Source organism: Cervus elaphus, chromosome 19, assembly GCF_910594005.1.
Source record: "Cervus elaphus chromosome 19, mCerEla1.1, whole genome shotgun sequence".
Taxonomy (NCBI): Eukaryota; Metazoa; Chordata; class Mammalia; order Artiodactyla; family Cervidae; genus Cervus; species Cervus elaphus.
In genome coordinates, this window is record NC_057833.1 from 45,603,211 (window position 1) to 45,617,159 (window position 13,949).

At 51.9% G+C, this 13,949-nt stretch overlaps 1 protein-coding gene across 2 annotated transcripts; it reads right to left on the bottom strand.

Annotated features, from left to right (window-relative positions):
- Positions 1 to 31: 31 nt before the first annotated feature.
- On the bottom strand, positions 32 to 13,653 carry LRRC15 (leucine rich repeat containing 15). 2 transcript variants are annotated; one of them, XM_043874213.1, is made up of 2 exons: positions 13,497 to 13,653; positions 32 to 5,722 (listed from the first exon to the last, which is right to left on the bottom strand). In XM_043874213.1, the coding sequence occupies exon 2, from the start codon at positions 5,715 to 5,717 to the stop codon at positions 3,936 to 3,938; it is 1,782 nt and encodes a 593-aa protein (XP_043730148.1). In that variant the 5' UTR covers positions 5,718 to 5,722; positions 13,497 to 13,653; the 3' UTR covers positions 32 to 3,935. The 2 variants fall into 2 exon arrangements, with proteins under 2 accessions (XP_043730148.1, XP_043730149.1); XM_043874214.1 differs by lacking the exon at positions 13,497 to 13,653 and adding an exon at positions 9,682 to 9,819.
- Positions 13,654 to 13,949: the final 296 nt, after the last annotated feature.

Consider the following 13,949-nt stretch of genomic DNA (forward strand, 5'->3'; position numbering starts at 1 on the left):
CTTAGTCAAGGTGCCCATAGGAGCACATGTGTCCTGTGTATACCATTTATTGTTGATTCTGTACTCCAAATCTGTTACAAGCAGTATCCAGCAAAGATGGACCCCCCCACCTTGCCCACCAGGGCTCACACTCTATAAAACCCTGGGGGCCTAGAAAGCTCTAAATGCATCACCAAGCACCTGGGACTATTTGCAATGATTCCCTAAGTGAGGCAAAATCAATCCACATTTGAAGGCAGCACGAAGGCGATGAGTTGGTGAGAACAATCCCTCCTTGGGTGAAGAAAAAAGCTCAGAGTGGGAGGAGTTTGGCCTGGAGGAGTGCCCACCCCGCTCCTCTCTGAACCACAGCCATGACCTCCTCCCTAAGACCACCACTGCCTCCCCAGCAACTCCAGTTCAACTCCGACTGTGGGATCTGTAGGTTGATTTCTTTGAGTCATTCATAGCTAAAGGCAGGCTACCTCCCATGTCTCTCTAGCAACTCCAGTTATCTAGTTGGCTGTAGCTGCCTCCTCCTCATAAACTTCCTGAGTCTAGAAATGATTCCCAACACTGCACCACACAGACACCTGTGACACCATTGCTGCCCATGAAGGGTTCTGAGAATGGTGTTGTGCCTTTAAATCCTGACGAGGAGGAGCAATATACACGCAGCCCAACATTCCCTTGAGGAAAGCCAGTTTTTCTTTAATGGATGGATGAGTTTAACTTTTCCTGTATTTACAAAGCTTTGGGTCCACACAGTACCAGGTGGGGTCAAATAGCTAAGATGACAGGGAGCAATAAGACAGTGACTCCCCTTTTCCTTGGTTTAGCAATGAAAGCCGAGGACAGGCCATGAATTCTTGTATGAGCTTAAAGAGAGAAGGAACACTCACAGCCTGTTAAATAATGTTGCAGGAGACAAGAGGTTTTAGATCCTCACACGTGTACCACTCCTGCACAGGGCTGTAGTGAGGATTAAAAAGAAAATGCCTGCTAAGTGCTTTGAAGGGTATCTATGCAGATAAACATTTTTGAAAAACAGTGGTTCTAACCGGTTTTTATTATCTTTCCTCCAATATTGACCCTCCACTCCAAATGGAGAACTGACAAGGAGGACTAGAGGCCAATGAGCTACGGGGAAAAATGAACTCAACTTCTGGGGAACCAAGCAGCTCACTTCAGCCCCAAGAAGTGAGCAAATGCCAAGAGCCAAGAGCCTGTTGGAAACGAAACTCCACCCACCTTTTCTGGTAGCTTCCTGACCAGACAACATGGTTGAGAGAAACCACATGGCCTGCCAAGGAAGAGGAGGCTCAATGGTTCCCTCCAGCCTCTGATGGGAGAAAGGACCAGGGGCTCTCAGAAGGTCAGGAAAAGGGCCCACCAGCCCCACCCAGGGTGCTTTCCAGGGGACTCATCTGAGGACAGCTGCCCTCAGGCCAGCCTTTGATCTGGAGACACACGAGGTATCTTGGACCAGAGAGGAAGATATTCCAAGGTCATGGCCAATGTTATCAATACCCAGAGGTCCTGGGTTCAGCTTGACAGGGCACACTGGATGACGAAGACTCCTTCCTCACCTTTCTGATATCTCTGGCCCACTTGTACCCTTGCACAATGAGATGCTGGAGCCTCCTTACAAGGAGTCCTTTGAGGAATTCAGTGCTAAACCATGCTTCCTGTCTGGGGGAGAGTAGGCCACACTTCCCCTTTGGGGCCCAGGATCAACAAGGCAGGTCACCATTGGAAATGATGCTCAAGCCCCAAGCTCTAGGCTCATTTCCTTTTAGACCCTGGCAAACCCAGGTACATGTCTGCCCGGTACTATAAATATTTTGAAAACATTTTGGAGACCCAGATTTGCCTTGGGGAGATAACGTCTTTTGCCTCTAACAACATCTCCCCCAGATTTCCTGTGACAGAGAGTGAAAAGCTACAAAATGCACTAGTTCTTAACACACATGTGTTCCTGGACTCTTCGTTGGGACCTGTCAGCACCATGCTGTTAAGGCCGAAGTGTATTTCTTATTTGTCTCGTGGGGCAGAGGAAACTAGTAAAGGCCAGTAAGGATTGATGGCAGATTTCCAAATCTGTACAGTATTGGCTACAGCTCTTTTCTGGGCAGACACAGACACGTGAAAGTCTCCATTTCACTGTCTGTACTTCTAAAGTGGTCTACCAGTTGTCCAGAGAAAGACATGCATTGTCATGCGTGTACTTTCTTTACCAGTGTGAATGTGTGTGCAGCAGGAATGGTGGCCAGGGCAGGCATTCATGTGACTGCAACACTGAACCAAAGCACTCAACTCTTGTAAGCAGACTACAGGCAGGGAGAAGCTTCAGAGAGGTCCCTGACCCAGCCTGACCTGTCTGAATCCGTGTTGCCTGCTATGTGTGAGAATGCTGAAGTTCAGTTTCTAGCTGACTGTAATGTCTATGAAGAATTTTACCACGACCAGAGGGATTGCTGGGTTCTATTATACTTGGCTGTCCAATTAAAGGATCTCATCTCTGAGCTATTTCACTTCCCCAGATGCAGAGTGAAAATTAAAAACAGATATAGGGCATCTCATGCCCATAAAAGGCCCAAGCAGAGGAACCTCCAATGAGCAACAGACAGCTTGTTGGCAGGGTAGGGTGTGTGGTTGCATGGGCCTCTCTAGTTGAGATGCTTCTGACCTGGCCAGTCTGGGTGCCTGAAGGTCTGGCATTGAATACAATTTTCTGCTCAGGCCAGAGTATACCTATATCTTCTCCTCCACCGCTGGTAGCTGGGCCTTTGCAAGGACAGGCTGCAAGGGGAGGGCAGGCAGGGGCCCATCCTGATCTGTGAGGAGCCAGTTCCCAGGTTAAGTCCATGCCACCTCCACAAGCCCCAGTCTTCTCCAGTAAAAGCCCCAGATGGAGGATCCTGGTGATGTCTCATTTCTTGAACTGGGTACTAATCACACAGGTGTGTACGGTTTGTGAAAATCCATCAAACTATACACCTGCATGCTCCCACTTTTCTGTATGTAGGTTACACTTCCAGAAACAGTTAAAAGAGAAAAACCTTGCAGGTGAACACAAGGACCCCCAGGTACCAGATTGCTTTCTCCATCCAATACCAATAAGCTGACTTTCATGTTTTAGGGAGGTCAGAACTTCTACATGATTTTATTCCTTAAAGGACTAAAATTTTCAAAGCAAAGTTTGCAGTTCAGAAATATTCTCTAAAGAGGCAAAACTTGTTGCACTGGTGCCTTTCTTCCTTTTCCAGATAAAAATCACAAGAGAGATACTGATGATGGCTCTGCCTTCAGGAACTGAGCAGCCTCAGTTTTCCCTTTCTCTCTCTCATAGCATCCTGAAAGCCAGGGCATTTGGCAGTTCTTGAAAAAGCAGCTAAAAGGTTTGAAGCCTCCTTTGAGGAGAAAAAGTCACCTTGCCTTCAGGAGCAGGAAATGAAGAGAGACTTTTCATTTGAGGGGAGAGGGTGGAGCCATGCCACAAACAAGAGGAGCAAAGAAGGGGAATCAACTTACATAATACTTGGGAGAGGGGCTGTCCCGGTGGAGAACTGTTCCCACAAAGTGGCAGGTGTGTGAAAACCGTGTCTACAGAGGCCCACAGGGGCACAGACACAGGGAAGGCAAGTTTTGGAGGAGAGCTGGTGAGCTTTAGAGGAGGGGCTTTCTTGAAAGAAGCCCAGGGATGTGAATTGGGACCACTACAGGATTTTTTTCCATGGCAGGTTAGATCTCCCTGGTAGTAAGAAGGTTCTGCCAGAACCTTGTCTACAGGAGAACCAGGCAGGTCAGGAAAAGGTAGGGGTGCCTTTCTCTAGGGGACCCGAGAGAGAGTGACAGGGGATGGTCTGTGGACCCAGAGGTGGAGGCAGCACAGTGAAATCCTGGGTCCTCTGGGGGTCCCACTTGTCCCCCAGCCCTTACTCCAGCCCTCCTCTCTAACACTCATTGGGTGCCTTCATCTGCATCAGGACCGCGTGGCTCCTCTTCTTGCAGCAGCAACAGCAGATGCAGGCAGCCAGGGAACAGGCCAGGGCAATGATGCCGATGACAATGGCAGCAATGGCCAGCCCACTCTGGGCCGGGGTCATGCCCCCCCGGTCACGTTTCTCGGTGGTGTTGATGGTGGTCAGATCGGTGTAGTCCCCTGAGGGGCTGGTGAAGTCAGTGGTGGAGGAGATGGAGGTGGTGTCAGGGTAGCTGGACGTGTCAGGGTAGCTGGACGTGTCAGGGTGGCTGGACGTGTCCGGGTATGTCGGCGTCTCTGGGTAGCTGGGCACGACTGGGCCCTGGACACTGGGGACAACAACATTGACATTGATGATGATGAGGGACTGGCCACGGACACTGGCTGGGCTGAAACACACAGGGAGGCTGTCTGTCCCCAGCCTGGCCTTGTTGACCAGGAGCCAGTTGTGGAGCGGAAGGATGTCTGAGTCACACCTCCAGGGGTTGTCGTAGAGCCGCAGCTCACATAGCTTCCCCAGGTGATCAAAGATGCCCAAGGGCAGGTTCTCCAGCTGGTTGTTCTGCAGCTGGATGGTCAACAGGTCATTGACGTTGGCGAAGAGGTTTCCAGGGAGCTGCCGAAGGCGGTTGTTCTGCAGGGAGATGTTCTGCAGGTTGGCCAACATGCGGAAGATGCTTCCATCCAGCTCCTGCAGTGCATTGGTGTGGAGGGACAGCTCCCGCAGCTCCACCAGCCCATTGAAGGCATCCGGGGAAATGTAGCTGATCTGGTTGCGGCTGAGGATCAGGACCTGCAGCTGGCGGAGGTTGCTGAAGACATTATCGGGGAGGGAGGTGATGTGGTTGTCGTAGAGCCATAGCTCCCGCAGGTTGTGCATGGGTCCAAAGATGCCGGGAGAGAGCTCCTTCAGGGAATTCCCAAAGAGCGTGAGCCGGTTGAGCTGGGGCAGCTGCAGGAAGATGCCGGGGGGCAGCTGGGAGATGTGGTTGTTGGACAGGTAGAGCTTCTGAAGGTTACGGTTGTTGTGGAAGAGGCCAGGGGACAGCACTCCAATCTGGTTCTGCTGCAGGGCCAGCTCTTGGAGGTTGCTGAGCCCGTCAAAACAGCCCATGGGGATGTCTGAGAGCCTGTTCTCATACAGCCGGAGGACCTGGAGGTTGCGCAGGTGCTGGAAGACCCGGGGTGAGAGGTGAGTGAGGCTGTTCTTGCCCAGATTGAGCTTGGTGAGGCCCACCATGTGGTCGAAGACCCCATCAGGGATGTACTCCAAGTGGTTGCCGTGAAGCTGCAGCTCCTTGAGGTTGCTGAAGTGGGTGAAGTGGGCCGGCTGGATCTGCACCAACTGGTTGCTGGACAGCAGGAGCGACTCGAGGTTATCCAGGCCCTGGAAGAGGCCAACAGGCAGGATCTGGAGCTTGTTGTTGGCAAGGCTGAGGTAGCGCAGCGAGCCGAGGCTACGGAAGGCACCGGGAGCAATGTGGGCCAGCTCGTTCTTCTCAATCCGCAGCGCGATCAGGGCTGAGATGTTGAGGAAGGGGGACTCATTGAGTTCAGTGATGTGTGTGTTGAGGATCTGCAGGCTCATGGCATTCCAGGGCAGCGGGGTGGGAACCACCACGATGCGCGCCCCCGTGCATTCCACCTGGGAGGCCCTGGAGCAGGTGCACTCGCTCGGGCAGCCATAGAAGGCCAAGCCTGCAGCCCAGGCCTGGCAGCCCACCAGCAAAAGGAGATAATGTTTCAGTGGCATGGCCTCTGCAAAGGGAGAGAGAGTACATGGGTCAGGACTGCCTCACTGACACTGCAGCTACCTTGAAGCCAGCATCAACCTTGGGTGCCAAACACCAGCTTGCCTTTGAACCCCATGGCCATGTGCCCATCTCGTGCTACCTATAGCTTGATCTGCAAGCCTCTTCATCTTTCCCGCCAGCCTTCCTACTTCCAGGCCTTTGCTCAAGCAATCTCCCCAACCTAGAGGGCTCTTCATCCTCATCCAAATCTTCCCCACACTTCACGTGCTGCCACCTTAGGATTCCATGAATCAGCTTTAGTCGTCCTCCAATGCCGGTGGTTTTCCCAACCTCCCTCCCAACCCAGCCATAGAGGCCACATGTGGCGTCCCCTGTGACCCCATCTGCCTCCTCACTACTCAATAGGCTTCACAAGGGCAGGGCTGCTGGTGCCCCATCCCGACGAGTTCCTTAAGTCAGGAACAGTATCTTATCCATCTCTGTGTCCCTCTCAGTTCCTGGACTTGCTGGCTGAACATGGCTTCCTCAGGAGAAACCAATAGGAAATGAGAACACATAAACCGGGTCTGAACCCAGGGGAAGATGCTGAGGCCATGAACACGGAGGCTGCTGGGAGGAGCTGCGGCAGCCAGCAGAGTGGGACCATGCAGTGATCTGGTGGGAGAGACTGCAGGGAAGCTCAGTTTTTGCTCTTCCTGGGCCCCGCCCTGCCCCATCACCACCAGCAACAGCCTGCCCCTGTGTTAACCCTTTCACAGGTGCTTCATCCAGGTTTAATGCAAACCACCTTCCCAATAAAAGGAAATTATCCACACCACTTCCTGTCTCGCTGAAAGGACTGCTGTGAGTCAGCTGATGTCTGGAGTCTGACTTCTGGGTACCAGGCCCACTTTCCAAAAGAAACATTGAGTGGCCTTGAGTAAGTCCCAGAAAACTTAGGATGTACTTTGAGCTGAGAGGGCTTCCCTGGTGGCTCAGACGGTAAAGAATCTGCCTGCAATATGGGAGACCCTGGTCTGATCCCTGAGTCAGGAAGATCCCCTGGAGATGGGAATGGCTACCCACTGTAGTATTCTTGTCTGGAGAATTCCAAGGACAGAGGAGCCTGGTGGGTTACAGTCCAGGGGCTCACAAAGAGTCGGACATGCTGAAAGGTGGTAGGTAGGCCCAAATGTTCCCTCAGACATGGTACTGATCTGAGAATGGATCCAAAGTCATGGAAGTTGTCGTATTTGAGTTCAAGCCTATAAACTGTATAGAAAATGGAGAGTGGGGCATGGGAGTTGGGCCCTATGTGACTCTTTAAGAGCCACTAACTAGTTGTTAGATCTTGAATGAAGTTTGAGGCCTACAGGCTCAGCTTCCTCACCCTCAGTGATGTTGATAACCACTGTCCCCACCTGGGGCCATTGTGAGGGGCAGATAGGAGAAAGGCTGTGGGGGTGATCTGTACAGCATTGTGAAAATGTGTGAGCATGTGCCAAGCTCACCCACAATATGCCCTTATAGACTCTTGCAGGCAGGAAGGCCTCAAAGTGCTTTTAACCTTGGCATTCTTAGTCAAGGGATGAAGGATTTCTGTGTATGTGTAGAGCATCTGTAACTTCCATCTGAGGTTCAAAGAGGTCTCTAACTCCCAAAGGGTTAAGAACTGCCGATCATGCATTCCCATCATTTTAAGGGACATAGGAAGCAGGAAAACTGAGGCTTAAAGCCTCGAGCCAAGATCTTCAGACACCTGGATGAAAACTTTTGATTGTTAATGCAGTGCCTCTCCTTTTAATGAGCAAAAGTCCTGAGTCAGAGGAAGGAATTTCAAATGATGGTCTATAACACCATAAACTGACTGGGTAGACAAGGTATTTCCTTGACCTCTCTGTTCCCGGGAACTCATGGGGTCCTGAGTCTGGTCCATAACTCTGAATAGTCCTGGCTTCTCTACCTGGTCTCAACTCAATACAACCCTCCCCTGCCCCAAAAAAGTTTACTCTCAGGACAGAACCCAAGTTCATCCCACCCCAGACCTTGACTGTTGCCTTAGTCACAGCCCGTCCAAGCCCTGACCTGCTGTGCTTTACCTTCAAAGACTCAAATAAGTATGTAAAACTGTAGAGAGAAGAAAGAAAAATAACAACTTGACTAATGAAATCAAGATGAAAAGGAAAGGGGGCCAGAATAAGCTATGGACACATTTAAAAGGATGAACTTGTATAGGCAAATGTCAGATCCAGAACTTGAGAGCAGAAAATGAACAGCTTAGATAGGGGTCACTGAAAAAGTGAATTAACATCCACCCTTAGATGTTAGGGCTTTTTAATTGATGGTAACAGAGAAGGAAGACTGCTCACAAAAGCTAATGTGATTGTAGATTGCATTAATAGAAGTGTTAAGTATGGAACAAAGGAGGTGATTGTCTTCCTCTACACTGCCCTCATCAGTCCACATCAGCAGTGCTGTTCTCAGTTTCACCCTGAACTTGAAGAAAACCAGTGATAAACTGGTCTCCTGAAGGGCTTCTGGAGAAGAGTTTGAGGAGGGTGAAGGGATGCAGACACCAGAACATCCTTGCATCCACTGCAGGAACTGTGGATGAATAGCCAAAAGAAGAGATGTGAAGAATCTGCAAGCACTTTCTTAATATATGTCAAGGGCTGAACTGGGATAAAGAAAGCAGCCTTCCTCATGTGGCCCCCAAGGTCCAAACCAGTGTGCAGAAACTATGGGGTCACATATTTCAGTTCATCACCAAAGACAGCTTGTCAGAATCAGAACGGGCAAACTTATAAGGTAGGAAGCTCCCCGTCACTGAAAGTGTTCAAATAGAAACTGAGCAACTACTTGGTAAGGATGCTGGAGAACAGGTTCCTACACCGGGTGGAGTACTGAGCTGGATGACAGCTGGTGTCCTGTTCATCCCCAAGAAGTTAGGATTCTAAGGCTGGGTGTCAGAGCAAGGACATGAGAGCCATCTACCAGGACAATAGTGTCTGCACTCCCAGGGAGTCCGTGCAGACTGCGGTGGGTGTTGGCCCATCCCCTTGATATGTGTGTGAGAGAGATCCACTCCCTGGACTAACTTACCAAAGGTGAAGCGTCACTTCTGGTTATGAGCCATGCAGTACTCAGCTTCTAGGCCCAGAATGCTTCAAACTGGTATTGTCACCCAAGTATTAGAGATTAAATTAAAGTGCCCATAACCTGGCAAGCCCAGGGCAGCCTCTCAAGTTTCCCCATCTATAAATGAGGGTGTGGGCCAAGGTACCTTCTGAGGACACATCTCAGACCTCTCTGAGTTTGCACTCCCCACCTGGGGAGGGGCATCAAACCAGCCCCAGGAAGGGCCCAGGGCCAGGGGAGGTACCTTGCGATTTTGGAGGCTGAAGCACAAGATAATTCCCTTATAGGAATAGAGCCACTGTTGTTTAAAACAAACCACACTCAGCTTGACAAATATTGCAAAAATTTGCAGATTTTCCTTCTTATAAAACCCTCCCATCTGCAGAGCCCACCCCAGCACCACATGCAGTGGCCCTACTTGCCAGCACTTATTGTTGTTGCAGCTGACACTGACGTTCCAAAGGACCTCTGGGGAGCCCACTCCAAACCCAGCTGCAGAGCCTCTGGGGAGGGAGGGACCGTAGGAGCAGGGCTGGACCCCGGGCAGGCCCTTAGATTTCCAGTAAGGATGGCCAGCGTCCGTGGCAGCCCGAGGCACTCAGGAGCCCAGTACACAGCGGCCTAATAGCCCACGCTGCCCTGCGCCGCTTGGTAGCCATGACAAATGCCAGTTAAAGTCCCACAAAGCTACCCTAATTACACCTTCCTCCTCCAAGCAGCCAAACGCGTTCTCAGTCACTGCAGCGACCAGCCCCTGTCCTGGTAGGGGGCACAGCCTGGTGTCTGTCGCAGGCCTGGGGAATTCACTGAGCCCGCAGTACACAGAAAGACAGACACACAGCTCACCTGGGCACTCTGACGTGGTCCCTCCCCAGGAGGAGAAGCACTCCGACCCGGCGTTCTGGCTCTGGGTCGCCTTAGCAAGAACTGTCTATGTGACTCATGGGCAAACACATAATTAGCCTTGAAGCCCTGGGCTTTGTTGGCTGGTGGGTTGGGACTTTGGGGTTTAATACCATCTTTCACATTCCCTAAACACGAGCTTCCCTGGGAGGAGACGCCTTCTTATTTCAATGCCACGGAGCAAAGATTTTGGAAAGAGTCTTGGAGACAGATGTGCTACCCAGTCTTGACTCTTAAATTGGAGTTTAGTTTAGGTAAATTCTCCAGACCTCAGTTTCCCCTCCTGTAAAGACTCCCAAGGCCCCTGGGCTGCTCTGATATCTTCCCGGAGACAGAAGGGAGATTTGGCCTGAAGCCCCACCATTCCCACCGTCCCCTGGAACCACCGTCACATGGAACCACCAGCAGTGCCACCTTCACACTGAGGCTTGAGGACCTTGTATCCATCTTTTCAGGCCCACCATGCTTCAGAAGTTTTCCAGGCAGGGTAATCCTGCTTGTTAACTGGTGCATTTTCACATGGCCAATAGCCATTTCATGGATGGGGGAGCTCAGAGGGGGCCTTTGGGAGGCCACCTCCTGGCCCATCTGGGGAAACTGAGCCCCAGACAGGAGATCTCTCTCCCTGGCCTGTGTCCTTCCCCTAGAGAGGCCTCCCAAAACGTGGCTTCGTGTGCACTGTGATGTTGCCCCATTCACGAGGGAGCTGTGTTGTCTCCCCCGCACTCAGCCAGTGTCAGCCTCAGTCCAGCTGCTCCTCTGTACATGGTCCACTGGATCTGACGTCACTAAGAGGCTCACTGCGTCCTAACCTCCCATCTCACTGATATGAGGTAACCCCCCCCCCAACCCCAATCAGTATACAAAAACTGTCTGGAAGTACCTGGGAAGTTTGCTTAACAGAACAGACCTCACGGCATCACATCACTGAGGATTACATGGAAAGCACTTAGACTCGCTCTTGGCCCCAAGTGAGTACCTACTAAACGTTACTTACAATTATTGTTCATCCACCTGTTGAGTAAAATCGGAATCTCTGGAGGCTCCACCCACAGAGCTCCTGATCCTGAGGTCTGGGGTGAGTGGGTGCCCAGAACCCTGCACATTTAACAAATTCCCCAAGTGACTCTGACACAGGGGTCCACAGCCCTTACCACCACTTGAGACCTAGGTCAGCCGGGACCCCACACTCCTGATATATGTCGTTTACTGCCAAGTAGTAAAGAGAGACTGAACCCTGGATGTGGGAGCTGAAGGTCAGGCCACAGACCCAGTCCAGCCCCCTCTGTTGCTATTTCCGTCAGTGGTCCTTTCTCCATCCCTGTCATAAATCTGGGGTCTGAACTGAGTTGAATCCAGCAGTGGAGGCTGCTTCCAGAAGCAGCACTTAGAGGGCAAGGCATCCAAAGTACCAGGGTCCTCTGAGCCCATCTGATCTAACCATCTGTTCAATGTGTAGATGGGAAAATTAAGGGGCCCAGAGGAATGAGGGGTCTTGCCTAAGGTCACATAATCGATGGAAGACTCCAGACACCCAGATCAGGGTTCTATCTAACCATAATGCTTCGTGACCCCCTGAACCTTAACATGAGGCTTTAGGATCTCATCAACAATGTGTCTGGCAGCACCTGGAAGCAGAAAGAGGTGGCTTCTCTCTCTCCATCCTAAAATGATCTCAGATTCATCTACAGTCCACTCTCTAGCTGCCCAGCATGATTATTCAAGATCAAGTGCCTCTCCCAACTCCCAGGCTGCATGGTCTGAGAGATGTTCTTCCTCAAGTCTGCCCTGATGCCTATGTTTGCTCAGTTTCACCTGAGTGCCCTGGAGGAATGGAGGGAAGGAACCAGAGGGATTGACCCCATCATCTCAACACACAGTCCCGTTCAGGGCTTTACCCCCAAATACATCCTGGAACCCCAAAGGAAGGGTGGCCACACCCTCATCCCCCACCTGGTTCAGTCATTGACCCCATCTCTCATGGCCCATCAAAGTCAACATACAGTTCATCTGTTTAAAGAAGAAAATGAGAACGAAAAAGCCAATCCTTTCCAGCCCCGGGGTTAGGGGAGGTAGGGTTTCCTGAAGAGGCCAGAGCAGGGCTGTAATTAGGTTGGCAGAAGCAGCAGGAGATACTGACAAACTTGCCAGCAGAGCAAAGAGACACTCCCACTTGGGGCTTTTATTTTAAAAGCCTTGGGCTACAGCCCCCTTCTCAGGGTAACACCTGGGGGGCCCAACTTTGATGAGATGGATCAGCCCCTCCTCAAAGGATCTTGAAAGAAGTTTCTAAATCCCATGTCCCCAAAGCCCAGGGAGGCAGTGAAACCAGAAGCTGGAGTCAGTCTTCGGCGGTCAGGACTCAGCGAAGCAAATTGCTGTGTGTGATCACTGCCCCAGGAGCAAGCATTGGCAGGACAGAGTTGGAACAGCTTCTGCCCCAGCTCTCCTGACTTCTCCCCATCTGGATCTACTTCCACCCACACCCCACCACCCCTTCCATTTGCTGAGCAAGCCAAGTAGTGTCTCCAGCCCTGGGAGAGCCTTCCATGTCCTGACTCTCTGCAGGGTCTGTTCAGAACCCTTCTCCCTGGCTCTGACGTCTCTCACATACTCTCTCCTCCCCGCAGAGCCTGTCTGGCTGACTCAGGACCACAGGCAAATAGGACGGTCTGGCCCTGAATGTACCCCAGATGTTCAAGGCAGAGTGTAAGAAATGACAGGCATTAGAGAAGTTCTAAATTATGGAGCCAGTGGTGCCCACACTGGTCGACATATGGTGATATAATCCTAAAGGAGAAGCCAGAGCACTTCAGATGGGCATCTAGCACCTTCAGTCTGAGTGATGTGTCATCCAAGAGAGAGTTGCAGCCCGCTCAGAGGTCACACATTTGGCCCTGGAGGTAGACGGGCACTCTCACACTCAGCATGGCTGGGAAACTCTAGAAAAGTTCTGGTTTTCCACAGTTGGTTCCTTGGCCCCGCTCCTGCCTCTATATGTGAGCAGAGAAGCTGGTAAAGGTACAACAGTCACAGTCTTAAATGCAAACCACCCTCATCACAAATCCATCTTCAGCCCTGACGCTCTCCGCCCAAAGCCATTAGCGGCCAAGGCAAGAGGGGAAAGTGGCCTAAGCCACACACAAACTTAGCATCCGGAAAAATTCTGAATCCACAGCGGAATTCCAAATTGGAATCCAAACCAGACACCAGAACATCTGCTGAAGCTGCTTTTGTAGCAACTGTGAGTCAGTCTATGAAAAGAGGACAGCTCTTGCCTGGGGAGCCCCCAGCAATCCCTGAGAGACCCAAATTCACCATGGACCACTGGTGGCCACCATAGTAAGTGCTGAAGAAGAAGACCTGGGTTTGAATCATCTGAAACTTAAAAAAAGAGAAAACTCTTCTCCCGATGGAGGTACACTTGATGGGTAACTGGTGTGATAATTTAGTCAACTTTCCATGCGTCTTGCCGATCTAAAACATCTTCTGAGCATCTCAGGTCGACTTCGGGGATGGGTAGGACAAGTGGAGCCAGAGGCGGGTCAGGGATCAGCGGCGGCGGGCTGTGGCCCCAGGCGCCTGGGCAGCAGTGAGGCGCGTTCTGAGAGCATCCTCAGGCACCACGCCAGCCCTGCCTCTTCTGGACTCTCTTCCCCGGGGGAGCGGGGTCAGCAGAAAGGGAGGGGGAGGGTAGCCGGGTCCTTCCAGTCCGGTAGAAGGGAGGGAGGAGGCAGGAGGCCGACCCGCCTACTTACCAGCAGCTCGGCGCCCTCCCGCCTGCTTGCCGTCGACCAGAGGGAACCGGAGAGGAGGACGTGGGGTGGCTCAAGGCTGCAGCATCAGTGCGGCTCCCCGGTCCTCCGCGTATTTAAGGGCTGCCTGGCGTGAGTCACCGCCAGGGGCAGTGTCGGCGCGGGGGCAGGGAGGGGCGCGCCCGCCACTGCAGCGCCCCGACGTGCGAGGACAGCGGTGCCGCATCGCCCGGGGAGGCAAGCCTGCAGCGCTCAGGGGAAGGGGTTTCCTTCTGCCAGATTTTGTGCTATTTTTTTGGCTCGGGAACCGGGGTGGGAAGGGAGCGTTGTCTGTTTTTTTGAACACGTTTTCCCCTTGTCTTTTTCTCCAGTGTTTCTTTTGGACTCGCAACGGCATTGGCTGCTGCGGTTCTAAGAAAGGGCTGTGGCTCTAGAAAAAGCATCTGCCTTTTCCGT